This window comes from Apus apus, chromosome 8 (assembly GCF_020740795.1).
Source record: "Apus apus isolate bApuApu2 chromosome 8, bApuApu2.pri.cur, whole genome shotgun sequence".
Classification (NCBI taxonomy): Eukaryota; Metazoa; Chordata; class Aves; order Apodiformes; family Apodidae; genus Apus; species Apus apus.
In genome coordinates, this window is record NC_067289.1 from 17,818,865 (window position 1) to 17,843,997 (window position 25,133).

At 42.2% G+C, this 25,133-nt stretch overlaps 2 protein-coding genes and 3 non-coding genes across 5 annotated transcripts; 4 read left to right on the forward strand and 1 right to left on the reverse strand.

Annotated features, from left to right (window-relative positions):
• Positions 1 to 4,615: 4,615 nt before the first annotated feature.
• Positions 4,616 to 11,876, forward strand: EIF4A2 (eukaryotic translation initiation factor 4A2). Its single transcript, XM_051626153.1, has 11 exons — positions 4,616 to 4,728; positions 5,821 to 5,866; positions 5,952 to 6,084; positions 6,349 to 6,488; positions 7,614 to 7,782; positions 7,976 to 8,085; positions 8,217 to 8,360; positions 8,772 to 8,909; positions 9,167 to 9,256; positions 9,503 to 9,582; positions 11,072 to 11,876. The coding sequence occupies exons 1-11, from the start codon at positions 4,700 to 4,702 to the stop codon at positions 11,214 to 11,216; spliced, it is 1,224 nt and encodes a 407-aa protein (XP_051482113.1). The 5' UTR covers positions 4,616 to 4,699; the 3' UTR covers positions 11,217 to 11,876.
• LOC127388066 (small nucleolar RNA SNORD2) lies at positions 6,196 to 6,266 on the forward strand. The gene has a single exon (XR_007890292.1). It is a non-coding gene; the product is annotated as a small nucleolar RNA SNORD2 (small nucleolar RNA).
• LOC127388064 (small nucleolar RNA SNORA81) lies at positions 8,410 to 8,592 on the forward strand. The gene has a single exon (XR_007890290.1). It is a non-coding gene; the product is annotated as a small nucleolar RNA SNORA81 (small nucleolar RNA).
• Positions 8,968 to 9,094, forward strand: LOC127388056 (small nucleolar RNA SNORA63). The gene has a single exon (XR_007890283.1). It is a non-coding gene; the product is annotated as a small nucleolar RNA SNORA63 (small nucleolar RNA).
• A 941-nt stretch (positions 11,877 to 12,817) lies between the features above and the next one.
• On the reverse strand, positions 12,818 to 24,482 carry RFC4 (replication factor C subunit 4). Its single transcript, XM_051626861.1, has 10 exons — positions 24,258 to 24,482; positions 23,588 to 23,666; positions 19,778 to 19,857; positions 18,569 to 18,688; positions 17,545 to 17,688; positions 17,140 to 17,260; positions 16,557 to 16,682; positions 14,994 to 15,074; positions 13,831 to 13,947; positions 12,818 to 13,035 (listed from the first exon to the last, which is right to left on the reverse strand). The coding sequence occupies exons 1-10, from the start codon at positions 24,383 to 24,385 to the stop codon at positions 12,940 to 12,942; spliced, it is 1,092 nt and encodes a 363-aa protein (XP_051482821.1). The 5' UTR covers positions 24,386 to 24,482; the 3' UTR covers positions 12,818 to 12,939.
• Between the last annotated feature and the right edge of the window lie 651 nt (positions 24,483 to 25,133).

Consider the following 25,133-nt stretch of genomic DNA (forward strand, 5'->3'; position numbering starts at 1 on the left):
AAAAAAAAAATCAAGAATGCAAAGCTGAAGCAGGAACACTCCTTGGAAACTTATGCTTGAAGCAATTAGGGAGCACAAGCCACAAACCACCATGCATACATTTCAGACAAGTGAGTCAGCTGGCCAGCAAAAGGTTGTATCCACCCTATATCCTCTGCACAAGTCTGAATATCCTGAATAGACTCAGCATGTGGGACAATTAAACTAACTAAAGCAGTTAAATCCCACTGGCTTTCTATAGTGCTTGGCTCCTAAATCATTTAAGCATTCTTGAAAATGTCCCTTATTGGCTGAGTGCAGAACTACTCAGTGAAGCTGAACTTCAACCAGGAGAGAAAATTCTGTGCCTTGATGTACTTTCAATTGATTCAATGAGGACATCATTGTAACTGTAATCAGACTTATGTTGTGAAATCTCAAATTGTAGAAGTATCTGTCAAAGCATAACAAAGTTGTGAAATAACTTTAAAAAGGGATGAAAAAGCAAGCCTAGCAGCATAATGTACTCAAGACATTGTAGATTTCAAATTGCACTGAGATACTAAAGAATACAAAGCAAGCTTTCTCAGAGCATTAAAACTACTGCATCTTATAAACTCTTATTATTTAGTTTGTTGAGACCATAATTAAAAAAAAAAAGCTTAAGTTAGCATTAATGAAACCCTGTGACTGTGTTTAAATAACAAGCATGGGACTACTGGAATTTGGACTTTCTCTCTCCCCTGGAGATTTTCCAGAATCTTTCCTATCCACTCCCACATCTGAGGAAGCAAGCTTTTGTTTAGGCAGAATCCTTTGGGAATGATGAATTGAAAAACATTACTTCTTGTTAACAACACCCCCAACAAATCATCTTGATCCTTAACATGACCTACTGTGAATAAACTCTGTCTGTCTACAATTACTTTCTTTGCCTTGCTAGTTGTGACAACCAAACACACAGTACATACTTTAGCATCAGACTTGTAAATGCAGGATAACAACTCGGGATCTTCCAGATTTCCCACGAAGTACATGACAGTTTCATGGTAAATTCAATTCACAGTATGAGATTTCTAAAAGGAGATTTCTGAAACGTCCTAATGCAGACTGTGACACTGCCTTTGCCAGAATATGATGAGCAAGGATTGCTCAACTAGAGCTCAGTTTCAGGAAGTGTCAGCTCCCACTACTTTCTTCAGATCCATCATTCTTCACTTGAATCTGCACGAATAATGACTGGAAACCCAGCTGCTAAACCAGCTCGTCCATCTGTTACCCCCTGTTAATAAATGTATAATTATGTTCACTCTCACTTAAGAGCTCATGATTCACCAGGATTTTCTTTTGGGGAGGTAGTATAGAGTGTGCACATCTAAATGTGGCCTTGGATCCTATCTTTAGGAGAACAGACATGTTATTTAAATAATCGTTTTGGTATCTCTTCAGCCTGATGATAACATGAACCTGGCCTTGAGGAGCAAGTTTTCAGTTGAGACTCCTCTAGAAAGCTTCATAAGATTTTAAGTTGGGGGCTATAACAAATCCCAGTGTCAATCCAAGATTTTGTCAGTGACAAAATCTGACCTTTCAATACCCCTCACTATGATGCTTTGTGTGCAGAAGACAATCCTAGGCAGAGCACAGCGACCACCAGTCTAAAAATACACGCATTAGAAACAAGATCACAAATTAAATGGGTGTTCACCCCACTATATCAAAAGAAATATTTTTCTAACACTGCATTCAGGTACAGAGGTTTTAAAGAGTACAAAATATCAAGAGCTTTTCTTCCAGCACAGTTAAGATCATCACTAGGACAATCCTAGGTTTCTGCAGTATCGCTTCACAAAAAGAGACCAATTCAGTGTTTCCAGCTCTTTGCTTATCCAAAGTTAATGAAACTAAATTTCTACCCTCTTTTCATTTGGTGGAAGAAACACTGGATTCTTTTCTTCATATCCCTTGGTGTGGGACATCCATGTGATTTTCTTTAACACAAGAACTAGCAATTTGTTTCTTAAAACATAATTTCATAGTTCCAGCCATACAACACTTAAGCGAAAACACAGAGCATTTGCCAAGAGGCCACCTGATTAAGGGCTGAGTCTATAGCAGTGGATTAAAGTAACAATGAACGAGAGCAAACACCACAGCCAGCTGATCAGGCTTGTCAAACTCTGCCAAATTCTGCCATGGCCACATGACAGAAGATACCAGTACACCCACAGACTTTATGTTCAAGCACCAGGTAAATCACAGATTAAATCTTCAGAGACATGGAAGTTTCAAGCTCCTCTACCAAGGGCAGTGACCAGAAGCTCTGGGGGGCAGGTAGCACGGCTTTGCTCCATAGTTGCCCAGGGTTTGCAGAAAGAAACCTTGGCATCTGATTGAGAGACTGCCATTATCTCCAACAGTAAATAACAAAACCAATTTAAAAAATTGTCCCTTGGCTGAAGTCAATAGCTGAAAAACATTTTCTGAGTTGTTTTGGTTTTGCTTTGGTTTTGTTTGGTTGGGACTTTTGGTTTGGGGTTGGTTGTTTTTTTTCTGGGTTGGTGTTTTTTGGAACAGGATGAAGTTTGCTCAAGTGGACTAAAACAAGACTTTGAGCAAGTTAGCGCAACAGGAAGTTTGTCCTGTAACTATCCTTAAAGAAAGCTAGGAAACCTTGTTAGTTAAAAACTACTTTTGTCAAAATGAAACTTTCAATGTGTTTTGAAAACACAGGCAATCTGAAATGACAGTAATCTCTTTTCAGGAAAGGAGAAACTAGATACCTGATTCTGAGAAGAGGAATGTTTTTTAAAAATACATTAAAAGTCTACGGAAAATGTTGGCTTACCTTCCTGAAATTCCCATACATCAAGAAATCTTTTCCACTCAGATTTGCAAATATACTAAGGCCTAATTGCAATGTTGAAATAAAAAGTATATACAAGCTACAGCTTTCTTAATAAATGTTCGAGATCCTTAATTAAAACAAATATTCAGTAGTATTAGTTCTTCCATTTAGACCCAAAGTAATTTTTAATGGTAAATCTAACTGCCCAAACCTGTGATTTTGTTTTCTTTGGTCCTGTTTCTTTTACAACCAGAGGTTTATAGGTCCATACAAACTGCTACTATGTATGTCAAAAGGTCTCTGGTTGTTGCAGTGGGGCTGTCTAAATTGGAACTACATGCAGCACGCTCAAATGTTTTCTACCCAGCATGGACAGACAAAATTTGAGAGCATTAGGGTGGGTCAACAGAGGACCTGCATTTATATAACTTAGCTGCAATACTGGTAAGTGTTGCATTATTTCTACAGATGATATTGCACCAGCAGATGCTACCATAGGAATAGCTAATGTACATTTAGTCTCTCTGAGATTCCCTTTACAGACATTCCAGACAGTTCTAGGCAATTTACAATATTCTAGACAAGTAAAGGGTCAAATTTTTCAAGCACTGCCTCCATTTCTTCATATATAATCACTATGGAAACAAGTTTGAGAAGTGACACACATAAAGCCAATAAAGTCGGCACAAATTACTGCTTATTATTTATACTAATTCCCTACACATGAAACATTGATGAACAGATTATTGTAAAACCTGAGCATTGTAATTATCGATACTTCTTTTTCTTATTTATTTATTTTTCCCCCCTACGACACGACAGCCACGGGCACACCCGCTGATCATTGCATGGAAGCAGCGCGCACGGCAGCGTTTTCCTCACTGCTGCACCTCAGATTGCACTAACCTTTAGATCAGCCTGGGCAGGTTTGGTTTTGTTTTTTTTTTTTGGCGGACACGGCTGTGGCGCGAACTGCAGCCCAGCACCGCGTTCCCTGCAGACCGTGCTGTCCGGCTCCCACAGACACACCTCCATCTCCTGCAGAACTCACCCACCTGCCGCCCCCCGGGACCCCCCCGCGGGGCCGCCCCGTCGCGGCCCCTCCGGCCGCCGCTCCCTCCCTAGCAGCCAGCCCGGCCCTTAGCCCCTTCCTGCGCCCCGGCAAACAGCGAGCAGAGAGAACGCAGGGTGCGTTTTGCCTCGCAGGGAGGAGGAGGAGGAGGAGGAGGAGGAGGAGGGAGCCATTTGTGTGTGAGGAGAAGGGGGCGCAGGAGTCCGGCCCCGGCCGCCTCTCCCACTCTGGAGGAAGCTGCTCTCTCATCCCTTGACTCCAGGCACCGGGGCTTTGAAAATAACCGACATGACGAGGGAAACACAGCCGCGGCAGGGAGCCGCCCGGCTCGCCCCGGCTGCCCCGCACGGCCCGCCCGGCGCCCCCGCAGCCCCGCGCCCCGCGCCCTTTCCCGCCCGCCCCTCCCCCCGCTGCAGCAGGGGCCGGGGCAGGAAACCCCGTGCCCAGGAGCGAGAAGGGAGGGGGGACTGGGAGGGAGGAAGAAGGCTGGCGGTGTCACGCCGTCATTGGTGCAATATCCTTCCGCGCTCTGAGAAATAAAAAGTAGTTCCATGTTCCCCTCACCTCTTGGCCCTCAGTAGCTCAGGTACCCCTTCAAGAATATCTCAGACAGTGAGGTGAGGGGAGTCTCTTGGGAAAGCGGCCAGATCCGGGGGGACTTGTGCTTTTTTCGCTGTGGGGTGAGGTGTATATCCATGCGCAGAGCAGAGCGAAACGAGTCCGGCAGAGGAGCGGATATATAAAGGCGGCGTCGCGGAAGCTTTGCCTTTTCAGTTGAGGACAGAGCTGGTGGTCGGAACATGTCAGGCGGCTCCGCGGATTATAGCAGGTATGGCGCGGCGTGCGGGCGCCCCGGGCCCATTCCTCCTAAGGGGATTGCATAGGCTGGGCGGAGGCGGCCAGGGAGAGGGAAAGAAGCGAGCCTGTGTGCGTGGGAGGGTTCCTGAGGGCGGCTCGGCGCTGCGGTTACACGGCGCCCGGAGCCCCGGCCTCTCCCGCTTCTAGATGTTTCGCCCCCCCCCCCCCCCCCCCGACGGGCTTCAGTGCGGATTTACTCTATTCTTCGGTTCTCGCTCTTGTTTATTTTCTTAGCAACCCCCACTGATAAAAAAGTACTAATTTTATCGTACCCATCGGCTAACATTGTAATTTAAATGTTCGAGTTACGGATTTTTTTTTTTTCCCAATACTTTCTTCCCCCGCCCAGACTCCCCTCCTCCGCGTTCCGCCGATGGTTCGCCCCGGCTTGGCGGGCCCGGCTGAGGGCGAGACCCTTTTTCGGGGCGGCGGGGAGGGGCGCGGCCCCCCGGCCATCGCCCGGCGCCGTCCCCCGCCTGCGCGCCGCTTTGCGCAATCCCAGGGGTGGAGCTCTCGCGAGACTTGCCGGGCGGTGGGGGGGGAGCCGCAGCGGAGCCGGGAGGCCGCTCCCCCCGCTCCCCCCCCTCCCCCGGGCCGCGCGCCGCAGCCGCGCGCGCGCCCAGTGCGCAGCCCCGTTCCCGCCCCGCGGCTGCGGGACCCGCCGCACTCGGCCCCGCCTCGCGCAGATGCTTTTTGCGGCGATCGGGGGGACGGCGGAGGCGCTGTAGGCTGGGACATGGCGGCCGTCGTCGTGCCGGCGCGTTCGAGGGTTTTTTTTCTTTAATAGGCAAAGGTTGTTTGCCCGGGATTGAGGCGTGTTTTTCTTTGCGGTGAGCCTCGCTGTGGCTTCAAGACCTGGGCGATGATGTGTCGCATTGAGATAAGCACTTGGTTTAGTGGCACCGAAGCCAATGAGGAAAGAGTAGTAGTTCCTCTATTGCCAAAATAGCAGAGCACCTGCTAAAAGGATCTGTCAAGGGTTCCAGATAAGGAAGTCAAGATGTTGAGTCGCTTCTGAATGTTCGTTGCTACTGTGTTAACAGCTTGTTCTGTTTGGTGACAGAGACCATGGCGGCCCAGAGGGAATGGACCCCGATGGTGTCATTGAGGTGAGCACAGGTGAACTGACTTAAGAATTTAATCACTGATAGAGATAAGTGATGGCTTTAATATTATTTTTTTTCTTCATTACAGAGCAATTGGAATGAGATTGTTGACAATTTTGATGATATGAATTTAAAAGAATCCCTTCTGAGGGGCATTTATGCTTACGGTTTTGAGAAGCCTTCAGCTATTCAGCAGAGAGCTATTATTCCATGCATCAAAGGTATGCAGGATATTCATTTGTTGGTTTACATTTCAGGTAATTAGGAAAATGTAAGCTGTGTATGGTGATTTATTATTGTGCGATAATACCTATTTTTAGTCCTTATTGAACAAGTGATATGATGGTACACCATCTTTCGGGACTGACCTGAAATGGAGAGGACTCTTTAATACTGATCACTTATTTCAAGAGGAATAAAATAATTTTTTTATAAATATGAATGACCTGTGTGGGAGCAGTAAATTTGTATCCTACTTTTTTTAGGGTATGATGTGATTGCTCAAGCTCAGTCAGGTACTGGCAAGACAGCCACATTTGCTATTTCCATCCTGCAGCAGTTGGAGATTGATCTCAAGGAGACCCAAGCACTAGTATTGGCCCCTACCAGAGAACTGGCTCAACAGGTATTGATAGTGTAGTTCAAAAAAAAAAAAAAAAGCTGCTTGTGTATTGTATAGGTTTCAGGTTTCACAACTGTGAGACAATAAACAGACTTCTTAAGGGGCTGTAACTAATATCCATTCAGAACCCTTTTTGTACTGAGTTACGGGGATATAAACTGACATCTGTCCCACAAGTTCTCTGCTTGCTTGAAAAGTTGATGCACGTGGGAGGGTGTGTTGGGTCAGGGCTGCAGAAATGTGTTGCTATTACGCTGGGTATAGTTCTGAGGGACCATCTTCAGCAGAAAAACGCAGTACAACATGTATTACTAATGCACAGTGTTCTGAGTGGAAACAAACCATACTCTTTGGAAGCTTCTTGAATTTGCGTGCAGTTGTGCAACATGAAAACTGCAGTGTGCATGTGGTCACCTCATTGTTCATCATGTTTTTTCTGACGTACTGCATGTCTGCTTCACCTTCAAGCCTTTGGTATCTGTTTTACTAAGTGGGAGTGTTTAACAAAACTTCAAGGGTAATTAATCTGCAGGATTAATGTAGATCAGCGATACAGGGTCTTAACGTAAAACCTTGACCATAACTCGGAGTAAAAAAATGAGGTTATGTACAACTTCCTGTCTTTTTCAAATAAATACCCTGAAGTGCCATTGCTATAGTAAAAACACACTTAATCAGACAGGAAAGAAATCTTAAATAATTGAGCACTCACCTCTCATGAATATGTTTAGACTTTGTTCTACTCTAGAGGCATTGGTGGGGTGAGACCTGTTTCCAAGCTTGGCATGCAGTGTTGCACTTGTGTGCTGTTTAATGAACATCCTGCAAGTGCTTAACATACAGGCCTTGACAGATGAAAAATTGAATTCATTTCTGGAGGCCTTGCTTTTTGATTTAAGAGTAGATGCGTGGTAGTAGTCACTTCTCTAGCTAGTTCAACTAGTAAGGACAAAAAATTAATATTGGTGCCCTTCTGGCTTCAGCATTCTAGTAAATAAGGGTGATAACAAGGAGTTGGGCAAAATTGTTAGTGATCTGTTAGGTTCCAGAGTCCATAAACACTAATGGTTAACAGGGCTTACTTTTAGACTACCAGTAGCTACTACTAATGGAAAGGTTTTCTTTTAGATTCAAAAGGTAATTCTGGCCCTTGGAGACTATATGGGAGCAACATGCCATGCTTGTATTGGTGGTACCAATGTCCGCAATGAAATGCAGAAGCTTCAGGCTGAGGCTCCGCACATTGTGGTCGGCACTCCGGGGCGCGTCTTCGATATGTTGAACAGGCGCTACCTTTGTAAGTAGGACTTCTGCTAGACTCTAGGTTGTGTGTTCTTACTGGGTGCAAATTTATATTGGAAATTTAAGTAATGGAGTTGCTGTCATTCTAGAGACTTGTACTGGAAAGCTTAGTCATAAGGGAGAGTGACATTAATAAAAGTGTTTGGTGTTTTTTTGAAGCTTCATGAGATACTTTCCTTTTTTAATAGCACCTAAATGGATCAAAATGTTTGTTCTGGATGAAGCTGATGAAATGTTGAGCCGTGGATTTAAAGATCAGATTTATGAGATCTTTCAAAAGCTAAGCACAAACATCCAGGTAAGAAACACTTCACATGGTTAAATGGATAAATGCAGATTTGTTGACAGTGTAGCAAAGACCTGCTGATAAATTGTCTGAATCAAAACTGATGTCCTGAGCACATGGTAACACCAAGTAACGTGTTCTAGGTTGTGCTGCTGTCGGCTACAATGCCAATGGATGTGTTGGAAGTGACCAAAAAGTTCATGAGAGATCCCATACGTATTTTGGTGAAAAAGGAAGAACTGACTCTGGAGGGTATCAAGCAATTCTACATCAATGTTGAAAGAGAGGTGGGTAGCAGCTGTCCTTGCTCTGGCTGGAGGGTTTAAGTTAAAAGTTACCTTCTTGTTAAAGCACTGTGCTAAAATTACAGAAACCAAGGCTGAGCTTTGGTTTCTGTAATAATGCTAGTAGAGTACACGCAAGAAGAAGAAAAACTATATGCACTGGATCCAAAATGACTAGGGTGGACCTCTTTCTTAATGTCCAGTGTCCTGTGTCTTAAGATTTGGTGCAACAGTTGATGCAGAAACTTTGGTTGTCTTATTCCAAATTATCAGGTCATAACTGAATGTAGCTGCACAACAGAGGATGCTTAATTGGTTGTTCATTTCAAGTTTTATTCCTTGTGGAGGATTCTTGTTAGGTATTGAACTCTCAAGAGGCATGATGTATTTCTTGGTCTCCTTTTTCCTGTTCAGGAGTGGAAGCTGGATACTCTTTGTGATTTGTATGAGACACTGACCATTACACAGGCTGTTATTTTCCTGAATACAAGGAGAAAAGTAGACTGGCTTACAGAGAAAATGCACGCCAGGGACTTCACAGTCTCAGCTCTGGTAAGAACTGATTCTGTACATACTGGAGAAGGATCCTAATGAGCTGCGTTTGGGTGAAAAGCAGGAAAGTTATAATATGGCTGTGCAGTGCTGTATTATCGTTCCCCCTGCTTAAAGTAAAATGCTTCCTTCTATCCCTACCTGCTTTGTTCCCACAGCAGGTAGGGACGCTTGGTTTCATACAGCACTTTTTTTAAAGGGTATTCCATTCTGGAGTGTCGGTTGATACTATAGTAATTATAACTTGAACTCCACAGCATGGTGACATGGACCAGAAGGAACGGGATGTTATCATGAGAGAGTTCAGATCAGGATCAAGCCGTGTCCTGATCACTACTGACTTGCTGGTGAGTATTGCATTAATTACAGTGAGAAAGTTTCAGTTTGAATCTGATGCCAAAAGCTTCATCTTGAAGCAGTGATGGTTATTGTAACCTGAACTGTTTGGAGCTTCTTGGAAGAGTAAAGACTATGCTCCACTATGGACTACACAGTTGTAGTTCATCACTAACCATGTAGTCAACAAAGGCATGGGATAAATCATTTAATCTAAAGCCTGTGACTTGCAATGAAGAACCTGTGTTCCTTCTCAGGCTCGTGGCATTGATGTGCAGCAAGTGTCATTGGTGATAAATTATGACCTGCCGACCAATCGTGAAAACTACATTCACAGGTGAGTTGGCTCTGCCCTCTTGTTGGGGTGCTACACTGAGTGTCATGTCCTCCTCAGAAGTCAGCACCAGAACCTCATCTGTTTTTCCCTTTAGTCTGTACCAGTAACAGGAGGTGTTACGCATCCATTCATACAGCATCTGCTAACAAACTAGCAGGAAATAAACTACTTGTGGTTTTGCTTTAAAGAAAGCAAAATGACTTGTAGAGCTATGGTTCTGAAATACAGGAGGAGCAGAACTTTTGGACAGTAAAAGCAGTGGGAAAACTTAGATGTGTGAGTTCAGTGATGGCTAATAATGCATTGCAATCATTGCTGAGGTCTGGGGAAGTTGCCAGCTACTGAACTGCCTTTTTGTCACAAATTGTGGACTGCAATTACAAAAGCCCTTACTGGCATAGCATCTGGACAGCATGTTAGATCTGTCTGTAGGTCCTAGCAAGTCTTCAGCTGCTGCTGCTCAGGGACCAGACCTTAATGTTAGCAAGACCAGTTGTGTACGACTGACTGCCTTCACTCCTGGAGGTCCAACAGTGTTCATACTGTGTGTGCCTTGTTTGTTCTTGGTGGCTCCTCTTACAATGGGATTCCTTTTTCTGTGGTGTGTCTCTTCTGGTATCAACTTGAGTTTGTTGTTTCCCTAGGTTTAGTTAACTCCTTCTAGTGACTGTCCCTAAATTAAGTAAACTGTGCTTTGTTACTTGATGTAAAAAAATACAGGAGTCGATAGGAGCAGTTGATGACACAAGATGGTGCTCAGAAACGGCGTTGACCTAATTTAGGACGTGGATTCGTAAGCGGCACAGTTTGAATAAAGAGCGAGTCGGTATTTATATATTTCTTTTGTCATGATTATTCACTAAGTTTGTGAGCCATTTTTGTGTGTTAAGCTCTTGCTCAACTAGGTGCTTTATTGTGCAGTGTGCAGGAAGGTAGCACTGATGGTGGGTGTAACTAAAGAGGAGTGTGATGTTAATGGCTGACTTGGGCTTAAGCAAAAATGTGCAGCTTGGATTTTGCTGTTTCAAAAAACCAAAAACCTAAGTTTTCCCACTGGAAACCATGACATTGAATTAAAATTCTCAAGTGGATTGTGCTGTTCCATGTTACTGAATACAATTGGATGAACTTAAGAACAGCCTGATTTTAATGTTTTGTTTGCCATGGGTGTATTAGTTGAATAGAGGGGAGGGAGACTGATCTAGGGTTTCATACCACAGTACCAACCATTAAATAAAGATCTTACTTTGCAGCCAAGAGAGTAACCTTTTCTGCTCTGCTACTCTCCATAGGATGGACACTTCTTCTGTACTGCTGGCACTAACTGCTAGTTTTTCCTGAGCAGAGATGACTTTGGTAGCAGCTAGTCCTGTAAATACAGCATAAACTGGCCAGTGGCAGATAAAAGAGCAGCAGTTAATGAATGGATCTTGCAAAGGTTTAAAGCAGGTTAGATAACTTGTGTGTAAATGTGTTTTCTTTTGTGCAGAATTGGCCGGGGTGGTCGTTTTGGCAGAAAAGGTGTGGCTATCAATTTTGTCACTGAAGAGGACAAGAGGATCCTGCGAGACATTGAGACTTTCTACAATACTACAGTGGAGGAGATGCCGATGAATGTGGCTGATCTCATTTAATCCCTGGGATGAGGTGGTTTGAATGCTGTGATCGCTGTTGCTGAATAGGCGATTCACAACGTGCATTGTGCTTCTTTCTTTGGGGATATATTGAATCTTGTCTCAATGCTCATAACGGATCAGAAATACAGATTTTTGATAAGCGAAGCGACTTTCTGTCGTGAGCTTTTGTGGGGAAAGCCACTGGCTTTATCCACTTTAGGGTTAGACTGTTGGGGTTGGGTGGAAAGTCATGGGGTCTGTAAATTTTTTCTTTATTAGAAATTTATTTCCTAGTTCCATAGAAGTGGTTGTATTAGATGTTCTTTATCATTTAATAATTTACTTATGGACTAAAAGATATAAGTGCTGTATAAAGTCAGCCAACTATGTTAAACTAGCCTACCTTCCTTTATTGTATGTACTTACACTTCAGATTGAATTGGAAAGGCCTTTCAAAATCTCTAAACTTTTATAAGAGCATTAAAATGCATTTTGTTTCATATGTATTTATTCAATAAAGTATTTAATTAGTGGTAAGTGTGATCTGGACCCTGTTGCTAAGCCCCAGCAAGCAAGCAATCATACTATTGTCTTAGTTAGGGTTAAACCCAGTAAAATTTGCCATATTGCACATGTCTTTATGAAGTTTGAATGTTCAATAAAATACTTCTATATTCACTTAAATTGTAAATAGTTGCTTCTTGGTTGAGGTGTCTTGCTTATTGATGGGAGCTCTGTGACCTGTCTCTTGCTGGGAGCTCTTAGCAAGGTGTGTTTGTGGTTGCTGTTCTTTGTCTCTAGACCTCCTGTGTTCTATTACTGGGCTTTTGAAGAGCTGGTTGTCAGCTTTGGAGTCATTGCAGGGGCTGTTTTTGGAGGACCTTGGAGTAGTAAATGTTGAGCTTCATATGCCACTGTCTGTACCTGTGCGACAGCTCACACATGAGGGACACGTGTCCATGCTCAAATACCCTTTCATCACCCTTGAAAATGACTATAATTAGTGACTTGATTAAAAAGTACACTCAGCCCCAAGGCACTTTTTTTTTTCCTGCATTTGGGGAGTGCAACTTCCAAGTAAACTGATTCCAAAAGGTGTTCAAAGTAGCATCTATGAAAGGAACGGGTCCAAGACTCCCTCAAAGATCTCGGCCACCACCCGGAGCTGTGTTTGTGCAGGTAATAGCTCTAAACTATGATGGAATGAGACTTCAGAACACAACCCTTCCCATTGTTTCTTACTGCAATGCTAGTGCAGTTGAGTGAAATGTTCCCTGGAAACTGATTTTTGCAGCATTTAATGCTAATGGGCCTGATAAACAAGATGGAGGTAGGGTGGGACATGATCCCTCAGGACCTCGGTTCAACCTGAAGCCTTGTGTTCAGGAAAGATGCACTTGTTTTAGCAAGTCAGTGCTTTCAAAACCAAGCAACAAGGGCTGAAAGGAACAACTCATCCTTTGTGTTCAGCTGATAACTAAATCTAGTATGTATACAATAATTTTGAATGCATTTACCTTTTAATGTGCAAGTCCATCACAACTGCAAAGTAGCATTACTGGCCTGTCTGCAGCCAGAGGTGTAGTGTAAAAAATTCAATCAAACATCACAGCCTGCACTTTTCCAACTGCTGTGCAGTCATTTTATTGAAAAAGTACAAAAGTACACAGGTCCTTGCCCTCCAGCCCAGCCACCCATGAAACAATGAGCTGCTCTGCTTTGCCAGCTACTTCTGGAGAAGTTAAGTGTTCTGTGTCAGCTGCTGCATCACGACAGCACAGAGACTCACCAACTGCAAATATTCATCAGCACCATCTGCCAAGCATTTGTCTACTTCCTGCAAACAGAAAAGAGAAGGTTAAAACCCTCTTAAAATGGTGGTGGTCAGGTGTCCTGGTCTGAGTCAGGATGAAGCCAATTTTCCTTTTACTGATTTATTTTTTTTTCCCTTCAGTAAGTTCAAATCAGGACAGCTGTCTCTGAGGTTACAGTGGAGAATACCAAGATGACATTTGCCCACTATTTACTCAATTGGCAACTACTTCTCCAGCAATCACACCTCACCCATCCCACCAAACTGGGAAAAACCAACTCTACAGCTTCCATCTTCTGGAGGAGGCCAAGATGTGACAGTTCATACATGAGGGATGCAGCATTTGCACTGCAACTGTCTGCTAAGAGCATTGCTCTGCAGGCCATCACACTCTGCCCTTCTTCAGTGAGTTTAGCAAAACCTCCACCACAGCTGTCAAAATTTAGCAAGTTAATCAACTTTTTTTGCAAAGGCATACTTCACACACCAGCACAAAACCTTGCATTTTGCAGTTCCCAGTTTAAGTGCCAACTTAAAACCTTCATTTTCCCTCTCAATTTATACTAAAAACCAGACAAAACACACACCTCTTGCTTGAGCACCATTACAACAATATAATACAACTAATAATTCACTGTGTTTCAATTCCTTCTCATGAAATTTCTCTGAACAAAAACTTAGGTTCTGCCAAGAAACAATCAGAACTAAGAATCAAAGCATTATATATACTTCTTGGGAGAGAGAGAATAAACAAAAATTAATTAGGAGGTTTTTTTTAATTTGTGGGTTGGTTTATTTTTAACTCAAGCTACAACTTACCGCAAGTTTCTCAACTATGACAGATTTCTGCTTGTCACTGAAGTCGCTGCTCTCCACAACAGTGTCATGCAGCTGGTTTACCAGTTGAGCAACAGCGTATCCTTCATTTATGAGATTCTGTGTCAGGGAGGGAGGAAAATGGAAATAACTGAGCGTCAGAAACACCATAAACTGGAAAACTCATCTGAAAAGTTTGGTCTGAACTGAAAGACAACTGAAATTTATCATGGAACTTGTTGAGGACACGCCAGTAGTTTGTATACAATCCATGTGAGAAACAAGGGAAAACTGCAAAAACATGGCAGGCATAACAGTAATTTTGCCCAAATATTCTTCCAGCTTTTGACAATTTGCATCTCTGGGATTTTGTGAGCTAGAGGCATTTTAAGCATTTAAAAACCTCCACTGAACCTGTCTAATCTTATCCTAAAATTAGGAAAGCTCAGCATCCACACCATCATGTGGCAGTTTCACAGCCTTCACATTTTAAACTGCCACCTACTTGGATTTATTTTCTTCATCTGGTAGTTGCTACACTCAGGCATACAGAGATCTGTTAAGCCAAAACCAGTTTAATGAAAGAAAAAACATGGCAACTAAGGATAGTTTTGTTGTCTTTTTTTCAAAATCTGTAGTGCCCAGTTACAAAAACAACAAATACTAAGAACAGTATTCCATGAAGCCATTTAGGCAGAGAGAAGTTTATGAAAACAGATAGAAGAGTTGGTGCAACCTTCTTTTTCTGTACAGCAAAATACCCACCCATGCTTTACAGAAGTATGCATTTCAATTCTGTCAACTGAAATTGAGCATTGATACTTGAAATAAGCCCCACCATGAAGTACCTACTCTAGAAACTGGAGAACAGTTCCAAACGACTACAGTAGATTATATCATGGTTTGATGAAAGACTATGCCAGCTCTAAGGACTTACAAAATCTGTACCCTCACCTCTTAAGAACAACACTTACTAGATAGTATGGTAAGAAAATGTGAACGTGTAAGGCAGTACCAGAGCACTGACTAGTAGAAGACATTCTTCCTGAAATGTGCACCATAACTGATCTAACGCCAAATGTTCTTCAGCTGCAGCTCAGCAACACAGGATTAACCAGGCAGTGACCTAGAAAGATATCCAGGCTAAAGCACTAAGAGGACCCTACCTTGGCCAGCGTTTCCAGTTTCTCAAATGACCCACTCTGGCAGACAGAGAGCAGTTCATCAGTTGTTTCTTTAGGGATGACCTGTAACAAGAAGTTACATTTCTCCATTTAAACTTTATAAATTTAAACTGAAGTTGATTCTTACAGTAATTGTTTATGAAGGAGACGACTTCAACATTTAATTCCCCTAAACACCCAACCACTTTCAAGCAAGTTTACATGACAGACTAGCTAAATATTAAGAGTAAGAGCTAGGCTGTAGTATTTGTCCTATATTGGTGACATGAAAACTATATACTGATAGTGAATTGTCAAAGTCACCTTCAAAAATCCAACACACACAATCACTTATTCAGGACACTGACTCACTGGAAGACCTACTTCAACAATTAGATCAGCCACTGCTTTCTGTACCATTCTACACCAAAGCATAAGAGTGTATCAGTTTTCTCTCCAGTGACAAACAAAAAAAGGCCCAATACAACAAGATGAGACAATAAATCAGAAGAAGAAATATTGTCAGATGCTATTATTTAGCTCTGAGCAGTTAGCACTGTCCACATCCTCCCCTCTACTCATTGTCATTCCTGTCAGTTGACAGTCAGGACAGTTTGGTTGCAAAGCTTCTTTATTAATATTTTCTATGAAGGTGACAAAAGTTGCATATGACCAAAGAAATTTGGAAGCCTTTATGAAGATGTAAAGTTGGGTTCCTTTGGTTTAAACAAGCATTATTCATAATAGAATGTCACACTTCTCTTTTCTATCATTATAGTCAACTTTTGCAGGTTTCTTAGAAATTGTGATTTAGAGATCTCTGTAAATGAAATCCATTAATTTTCTACAGTGAGGTACATAAAACTGAATGAGTTCACTGAGCAAATTGTTTACAACTGTTCTGTACAACACACACAGCAGCAATAGCCTCCGGTTCCATTGAAGTGAAAACTCCACAACCCTTAGAATTAGCTATAATGGTAGCACCTTCAAGGGAAGTTTGCTCATCATTAGAGCCCATTTATTTTTCAGCTCCTCAACTCCTAATCTCTTATTTCTTGCTTTAGAGGGTGTTCTGTTGCTATAGGAACCCCTTCATACAAGTTTCATTAAATGCATTTCCTTTCAGGTTTCTCCTGTCCCTGTTAGTATTATCAGTATCATCCTAGAAGAAATCACTACATACATACAAACACACATGTACACATCATTATTTTTATATATATATATATATAAAAAGTGCCAAAAAGGCATTCAAGTCTACTGTCCCACAAAAGGCAAAACACTTCGCATTCCTGGGCAGAATATTTCAACTTAAATTTAAATTATACTATTTTACAGTTTTCCTTGACTTACAGAATAAATCACTAGAAACCTGCCATGTAGTAAGTGTACAGAATCGTTAAAATTCTGGGGCACAGTGTACCCGAGAATCAGTACCATACTGCAATATTAATGGGTATAAACATTTTTAAATCAAACTTTCAGAAAAGGTAGACACAGGTAACAACAAATACACTTACCTTTTCAGATTAATTAGAGGAGAAACTGTAAAGCTTAGCTTACCCCAGCAATTTCAGTGACAATATTCTCTGTGATCTCTTTCCCGCCCATTAGGCGAGTGGCGCTTTGAAGAAAAGTAATTGCTTTTCTTAAGTCCCCTTCTGACACTTTAACAAGGTAAGATACTGCCTGAAAAATTATGTCAGAAAATATGTTGTATGTTCACTGTTAACTAAAATCCAGTACACTTTCTTAGTAAATTGATTTGAAAACATCAGGTAGTGCCCAGAGCATATTATACCAGACAGGCATGATACACAAGTTACCAAGCAACCTCCATATATAAGTGTGTGCTGGCAATTTTAGGGTGAAGCACATTTTATCAATGCAAGTATACTCAGCACAGAACAAAAAAGGCCCTAAAATGTTGCTTCAGTTTTCTCTGTGAGAAATTTCTCTAGTTTTGGGAAGACTCTTAATTAAAATTCATGCCATCTGTGGAGAGTGAAAAATATCTAAATGAATTTATGTATTGGATTTAATACAGTTGTGCAGTCTGGAAAAGTATGCTGACTTAGCCCCTTTCACTGTAATGCAATGATACACTGGATTAAGCAATAAAATTCCATGGCAGCCATGAAGTTACCTCACTACTGATTTTCACATGTTCCTTCTCACAAACATCCAATAGCCTCTGCTGTTGAATTTTATCTGACAAAGGCTTGAAGCGGAATTTGGAGCATCGAGATGTTAAAGGTTCAATTATTCTGAAAGAAAATAAGGTAAGTGCTTGGTAAACAAATGCATGGGTCAATTTTGTACAGACAAAGCTGTCAAGGCAGAAAAGGGCAGCTTAACCTTAAAACTGCAATACTGTTATAAAAATATAATAAATACCTAAACATTGTCTTCACTGCTGTATTCATAGTTACATCTCTGTTAACTCAGAACCATGAAAACTTGACATAAGCTTATCAGTAAAGAAGGGGGGGGGAAGAGTACAGAAGAGGAGGAGCAACACAGTCAAATAAGCAACAAATTCCACACGTACCTGCTGATGTAGTTACAAATGAGGCAGAAACGTGTTGTTTTAGATTCTTTTTCCATTGTGCGTCTCAAGGCTGCCTGGGCTGCTGAAGTCATTGAATCTGCTTCATCCAGGATTACAATTTTAAAAGGAGGACAAACTTTACCACTGAAAAATAAGAATTCTGTTATCCAGAAGCCATCCAATAGAGAGACCAAGTTAAAAAAATAAACCCATGCAAATAACAAGTCATATTACACATAAGTATTTATACCTGATAAATAGAACGTACTCAGAGGTTCAATATTTTTTATTATTTTTAGATGAAGGACTAATATCTATAATAAAGGGGTAGACACTGAGTTCCCATAGAAAGACTGACACTTGAATACTGCAAAAGTCCTCTAGACTGCATATTTTGCTTTAAGTTTCTTCTTTCAACAACTAATGCAGTTTTTTTACAGGTTCCTAATTTCCTGAATTTTAAAGACCACTGCAACATGCTAATTCCAGTACGTAAGACCATTTCTTGCCTTAAAGCCCTGGCATGTAATTTCTTCCTGCTATCTTCCACAATTTTTTTCCACAATTTTCTGTTTTTCTTCCCACACGTACAGCTTCACCTAACACTGGAATCTTGTTAGCATCTTATAAACTACCACCCATGCTGCGTGAGATACTGCAGATCAGAGGTACTACAGAAGTAATTTCCACCACAACTTACCCAAAGACACTTTTCTATGGTAGCCAGACATTTGCAAAGACAATACTGTACCACCAAATCCAGAAGGCTTGATCCTCTGAGGTTTTGCCTGACTGCCTCTCTCTAATGGCACTAGTAAAAGTTCCTCCCAGCTATTCAAACTCTCAACATGAAATTGCATGAGGTCAAAGCTTTCCAAAACACTCTGTGTGCTGCAAACTCCTAGGCTATGCTGACCCATCATTTATATTAGAATTAAAAAGTTAACCGAGACAAAAAACACCACATGCTTTGTGCTAAGCAAGAAAGCCCATCAAAGAGAGCCAGCTCTGATCCAGCACTTACTCTGAGCGGCTTCCAGATGCAGTTAACTGAGCAAATGCCTTCACTTTTTCCCGGATCACTTGTATTCCGCGCTCATCAGAAGCATTTAACTCAAGGACTCTTTGCCGGAATAATTCAGGCCTGCAAAATTTTTATTGCAACATGTTAGCTGCTAACTCTTTTAATGATACATCATAAAGTAACTCAACAGTCCATCTGGACTTTTCAAATGGCAGGTATTATTTCTGCCATTGTTACTAAATAGCATGCTTGGTTAAAAGACAGTTAAATTGAGATCATTAAATGTTAGGTATGAATTTCCATTAGTTATTTTTACATTTGCCTCCCAGATTGCAGAACACAGTAAGGTGTAAAATGATGTTATCCAGGAAAAGAAAAGGCAGAAAGTTGGCCTTCAGACACTGGCAGTGCTCTGCCTATGAAATACTACCAGAAATTACCTGGAAAGTATAGTAATACAGACAGTATTTGGCAGCAGTACTATACAGCAGCATCTCCAATAAATATGAAAAAAAATGAAACCAACAACAACAAAAAAAAGTGGGCTTTAAGTTTTGTGAATTCAAATGGACACACAATGTGGAGCTGTCTTCCTACTATTGAACTGAAGTGGTTCTTTCCAAAAAGTAACATGAGCCAAAAATTAAAGATAGGGGTACGGGAAATTACTGAAGTCATCATTAGATTTGCTCAACACCAAACCACCTTCTCATCTAGTTTTTGCCTATGGGTCACTGAATTCCCTACTGAAAAACACCCAACTGTTACAAGTGAGCTGATGGATGTACATATGCTGAATTTTAGTCTGACTGCCAATATTACTTCCAGACACAATTCAATGGTGTGTAATGGGAAGATTACAGTTCAGACATTTTATGAAGTGCTTTGAGATCTATATGTAGCTAACTACTTAGTTAATATGGAAAAAGTCAGTAAGACACATGCAAGCTGTTTCTTTCCATACTCTTTTCTGTAAGGTTACAGGGCTTCTAGTCTCAAGTGCTGCAAGTCTATATTGGTAACAGAAATCAACTATTTGTGACAGGACAAACAAGAAAAATCTTCCGTTAGAGCTCAGTTAGAATGTGAAGATATTCCTGAAAAAGACCTAGAAGCTACATAAGCACAGGCAGTGAGCAGAGGTACTCTGTCACATGGGTAGAAGACATGTGATAGTCGATGACACCGAGCAACTTGACCTCAGCTTACCCATAGAGCTCTCTAGCAGCTGCTAAAATAGTGGAAGTCTTTCCAGTTCCAGGTGGGCCGTAGAACAACAGATTGGGAAGCTGAAACAGCAAGGCACCATTTTTAAAAAAGCAAATAAATAAAACAAACCACAAACAAGACAACATACTGAAAATCTGAGCACCTCATAGAAGAGAAACTGTCTGCTCCTGGTAAATAGTATCAAGTCTTTCACAGTGGCCCTAGGATGTGCACTTTCAATATAGATGGAAAGTTATTAATACTAACATGGGCTAATAAGACTTCATCTGGAAACCTCCCACAGTTTAGATCATGATTAGTCAAGGATGTTGAATCTAAACTGGGAAAGATTACTAAAGGAGTGAAGAGCCTATCTTATGAGAAGTGACTTTTTAGGAAAGTTTGATCTAATTAGCTCAGCAAAACAAAAGCTGGGACTGATCCATGACTGATCTCCATAAATACGTCACAGCAACACAGGGATGAAGAACAAAGTTGGCAGAAACCAAATTTTTACAGGTTAGCCATGAATAAGTTTTGGCTGAAATCAATAAGTTTTCTAATTAGCATAGGAGTGATAGCTTTCCATACTCCTATTTTAAGTAATCCCTCTTACAAATTATCAGGCTGCATTTTAAAACTGCTCCCTTTGACATTAGGGGATGTTCCCGTTTAACACTCTTAGAACAAGAATCCAGGAGTCCCCTCTGATTGACAGCAATAAGACAAACCCCTCAGCCTGACTTGATTTCCAGCCCTTAATAAATGTTCTATTTTTAAAAAGAGTCAACTAAAATTAGATTAGAGAATTTTATGCCGAATATAGCAAGCAATGCAGACAAAATGGGAACAGCAAAACCAGAGACATCCAAAGAGCAGAGAAAAATGCAGGAGTCCACAATCCATAATCAGAAAATGAAACAGACCAATTGAGTAACAAGCATCCCATTTTAACAACTAAAATAAGACACGGAGAACAAATTCAGCTCTGTAGGTGCTATAAAAGTACAGACAGAATAATTTCAATCTTCAATCAATTTATACTAAATAAATGCATTTCAAATTTTGTCTGCTCTCTCTGCCAATCACTCATTGCTTGTTTCTCTAGTTATTAAAATTAAACAGATTCCACTACTAACAAAACATTTTTTCAAGTTTAATTAGATACCACAGTATTATTATTCCCCTATAGATTTAAGAAAGCTCCAGGGAGAGGAAAAGCTTACAGAAGACAGCTGAAAATTCACCAACAACCATGTTAGGCTGGCACACTGCAAGGGTAGACATTTTCATGGAGATTTGTAATTTCATGCCTCTGTGCTTACTCACACTCTACTAGTTCTCAAAACAAGCATTAGCAGGTAAGGAGTATCAATAAGAATCTGCTTCCTAGTTCCATTAAATCCATAATTTACTACTGTTTCAACCTTGTTTCTCACTGAAGTTAACACCAGCATTTACACTGCTTTTTCACCAAGCACAGCCTAATCCTTTATGTAACTCTGGCAGTATTTTTAAACAGACTGCAACCTGATCTCGTTATCCATTTTTCCATGCCTGCCAGGGGTAAGCAGGATACCTGCAGGCATCCTTCTGCTTATGGGAAAATTACTGCATACAGTGCACACCCCAACTCCTTTTCTAGAAGTTTCAGTGCCAATGAAGATGTAAATTGCAATGATAATCCTACACCTAACTCTCTTTACAGTCATTAAGATATCGTAAAGTACAGGAAAATTAAAGAACACAATGACACTTGTCAACTTCTTTGCAGAAAGCAACAACAGATCAACAGTCCTGGCAGACAGAAATCAACTTCTCCAGTTCAAAACCATTTAGAGACTCTGGTCGCCCCAGTTTATAACAAGACAGATGGAGATGTACCAGGGACTTAAAAAGTCCTGCTCCATTTAGCAGCTCCCAAACCAAGGCTCACAAATACAGCCCAATAAACAAAGGACTGGCTCTCTATTTTCAACCCTAAGGTTTAAATAAAGCACATTACACAGACCTACAGAATTGTCACAGCTGTTTCTTTGATCTCACCAGATCTCCAAATTCAGTAAGAACTTCTGAAACAAGTACCAGCCACTTCAGAGTTTAAATTACACTTTTGCCTTTTTGCCAGAACGAGTCCTTTCCAGATCTAACAAAAACGTCCAAATTTTCAAGTGTCAGATATTTTGAAGTACTTGTATGACTTTGTTCTCAAATGCCTTGCTGAGCTTGGTAGCTGTGGCACAATATAAAGCCTGTAACCATAAGCAGAAGTTATATTTTTTCCTTTTCAACTCAGGACCCAAAAAGTCAACACAAGTGTACTAGGTTCATAATCTGAGAAACTGCTGATCCTGAAGCTGTAAGGTTTTAAATTGCTGTTGCTCAAAATAGAACTTCATAACCCATCACCTAAGCAATGTTACACAACTGACGTGTCCAGACAGAATAGGTAGCAGCACCTCATTTCTCCTTAGCTGTTAGTAGTTCCTTACTAATTACCTCTGCTATACAAATATATAATATAGCAGCACTGCTCTGGAAAGTCAGATTTCTATGGGTACAACTTTACATGATGAGGTCACATTACAACAGGAATCTCAAAGTAAACTGAATCTGGAACATGAAAAGAATCATACAAATCTTTCCCAGTTCTGTCACACCAGTTTCATGTTGGCTCCCTACATTCAAACAAAGAAAATGCTTCTGCTTTTGCAAATTCTGATTAAATCAGTACTTTCAGATAGAAATTGACTCATATTACTCAACACCTGAACTGCAGAGCAAATTGTCGTAAGATAGAATTTTAAAATACCAAAGACTTACTGTGCATCAGAGCACACCACAAATGGAAGTTTCTTGCCAAAAACTCTGCAAGATCCAAATTGTTTCTTTCAGCTCTTGGTGAGCAGGCAGCCATATCACAAATGTAATTTTCAGAACATCCTTACCAACCACTTCAGCCGGCATTACCAGTCCATGGAAACAGAAGCAGCTTTTGAAGCACAAAAATGACCCTTCCAGGTGAAACATGGAGCAAGAAAAGTCTCAGCATGCACAAAGGAAGGAATCATCCAGGTTTGCAAGAACAGCAGCCATCTCTTGGCTACCTACTTTATTTCTTCCTCCAGCCCCTCAACCTCCCCCTTACCTGATTCAATAACCATAATCCATACTGAGCATTTATTAAATTTTTATCCAAAAGCAAATGCAAGTGTAACTGAAAATGCTCTGACCATCCTCTTTATTTCCTTAGGGCACAGATGCCAACACTGCAGTGAAGCCAGTGCAATTGTGATATTTAGCTTTTTAAAGCCAAAAACACTTACTTGGAAACTTCAACTCAAAAAGTCTGGGGATTACTTTCCAAATAGTAACTTTGTACTTAAACCTTACACTTCCATTATTAGCAAACAGTGTATTTGTTTTAACGTTTAGCAGCTTCACAGCAGCACAGACAGATCCCCACAACTGGTCAGCAGTGACTGGCAATCCAGACTTTTGTATGAAGGAAAAACTTCCCCTTTCCTCTTAAACATGAATGTCAAACCAGTAGCTAAACAGTGGTGAAGAGACAGATTTGAAACTATTAACAAGAAGTTTACCACTGAGCTTTTCCAGAAAAATGTTGAGGGCTGGAAACATCAAATTTTCCACATGTATCACAGCATAATACAAGGAAACCACTTAGCTTGTTTGTAAAGTGCCACTGTATAAATTGTCACTGCTGAATTGGAGAAAAGGTCTTTGTTGCCACTGGCTAAGATTTCTGCCTAAACATACAGACTGGATAGATGTTATCATCACACTCACATCAGCACCTTCCAAGGACTTTTTCAGCACAGCAACAACTTCATCCTGGAAAGCAACTTCATCCACGTTTTTGGGGCGACTGAATAAAGACATTGAACGCAATTGATTAGCTAACAAAGTTTTGAAGAAAATTGAAATTAAGAGAAATCTCCCTTTCTGATTACATCAAGCACTGAAGAATAACAGCAAATCTTGCAGTTAAGGTCAAAATCATGACAGGAAATCTGTCTAATGCCTCTGGTCTGTATTACTGAAGTGATCTAATTTCTTAGGAAGCTGTTTGTCTATTCCTATTGTAAACACCAGCCTGGACTGTTTTTAGAAGCAGAGCTGTATTGCAATATTTTACCACTTTGTGAGCTGATAAAGGCTTCTCAAAACCGAAGCATTTAATGCCCTTCGGCACCAAAGCCAGGGATGAAATCAACACGCTTGACGTGAGTAATGGAGGCATTTTCTGCTCAGTAACACCAACAAAGAGCTCTTGTAGTAGTTCAGAGCACCGTTTTTCTCCCGTAAGTGAAAAAGCTGAAGCTGTCCTCCCAGGTGGAAACACCTACAGCTGTAACTCCCTCTCCCACACCCCCCTCTCCCGATCCAACACAGATCTCCTCCCAGCCAGCCACTGACGCCCCGGCTGGCGACCCCACGGTCCCAGAGAGGCCCTTACTATTTCTCCACCCAGGGGATGGGCTTCAGCCTCTTGCCCTCCCCGCTGCTCCCGGCTGCGCTCTTCTCCTTTGCAGCGGGAGGTTTGGTGGTGGTGATGGAAGACGGGCCTTTCAGAAAGGCCTGCATGGCCGGGCTGGTTCGGGCTGGGCTGCCGGGCCGGGCCCGCACCCTCACGGCCTCCCCGCGGGCCCCGCCGGCCCTTCCCGCCAACCCGCCGCCGCTTGGGGCGGGGCCACTTCCGCCCGCCGCGCGCCAACGGCGGCGCTCGGCCCCGCCGCGCGGGCGCTGACGTCACGCCGGCCTCGGGGCCGCCGTGGAGCGCGTGCCCGCGGGCCCGCCCCCGGGAGCCCCGCCCGGCCCGCGCGGCGCGAGCGGCGGAGCCCGCGGGGGGGGGGGGGTGCGTGGCGGGGGGGGCGGCGCGGGGAGCCCGGTGCGGGGGGTGTGCGTGGCTGCCGCGCGAGCGGCTCCCCCGGTGCGGGGGGTGTGCGTGGCTGCCGCGCGAGCGGCTCCCCCGGTGCGGGGGGTGTGCGTGGCTGCCGCGCGAGCGGCTCCCCCGGTGCGGGGCGCGGGGGCAGCTGTGCGGGAGCGAGCTCTCCGTGAGGACTGGCTTCCTCGTTTTTGTTTTCCCGTTTCTTACAGCGACCTCCGCTACAAGCAGAGCCGGGGGGTGGGGGGGAATAATGAGAGATGTGATTGATGTAACAGTTCCCTGTACAGGAGGAGAAGGCATCCCAGCAGATCGGTGCTCGTGATGCACACCCACCTTCTCATCCCCAGGGTAGCCCCAGCTTATCCTCCCAAATATGTACCAGTGGATTAAAAAACCAAGCAATTCTGCTGCCAGCTGTTGCATATTGAGCAGCTGCAGATGTTC

Excerpts from the sequence above, each read along its gene's own strand:
- EIF4A2 (XM_051626153.1), top strand. The coding sequence starts at position 4,700 with ATGTCAGGCGGCTCCGCGGATTATAGCAG. Across the intron at positions 6,489-7,613 it reads CCAGAGAACTGGCTCAACAG|ATTCAAAAGGTAATTCTGGC; the intron begins GTATTGATAGTG and ends GTTTTCTTTTAG. Across the intron at positions 9,583-11,071 it reads CGTGAAAACTACATTCACAG|AATTGGCCGGGGTGGTCGTT; the intron begins GTGAGTTGGCTC and ends TCTTTTGTGCAG.
- RFC4 (XM_051626861.1), bottom strand. The coding sequence starts at position 24,385 with ATGCAGGCCTTTCTGAAAGGCCCGTCTTCCATCACCACCACCAAACCT. Across the intron at positions 18,689-19,777 it reads GCTGCTAGAGAGCTCTATGG|GCCTGAATTATTCCGGCAAA; the intron begins GTAAGCTGAGGT and ends AAAATTTTGCAG. Across the intron at positions 17,689-18,568 it reads GCATCTGGAAGCCGCTCAGA|TGGTAAAGTTTGTCCTCCTT; the intron begins GTAAGTGCTGGA and ends CTTATTTTTCAG.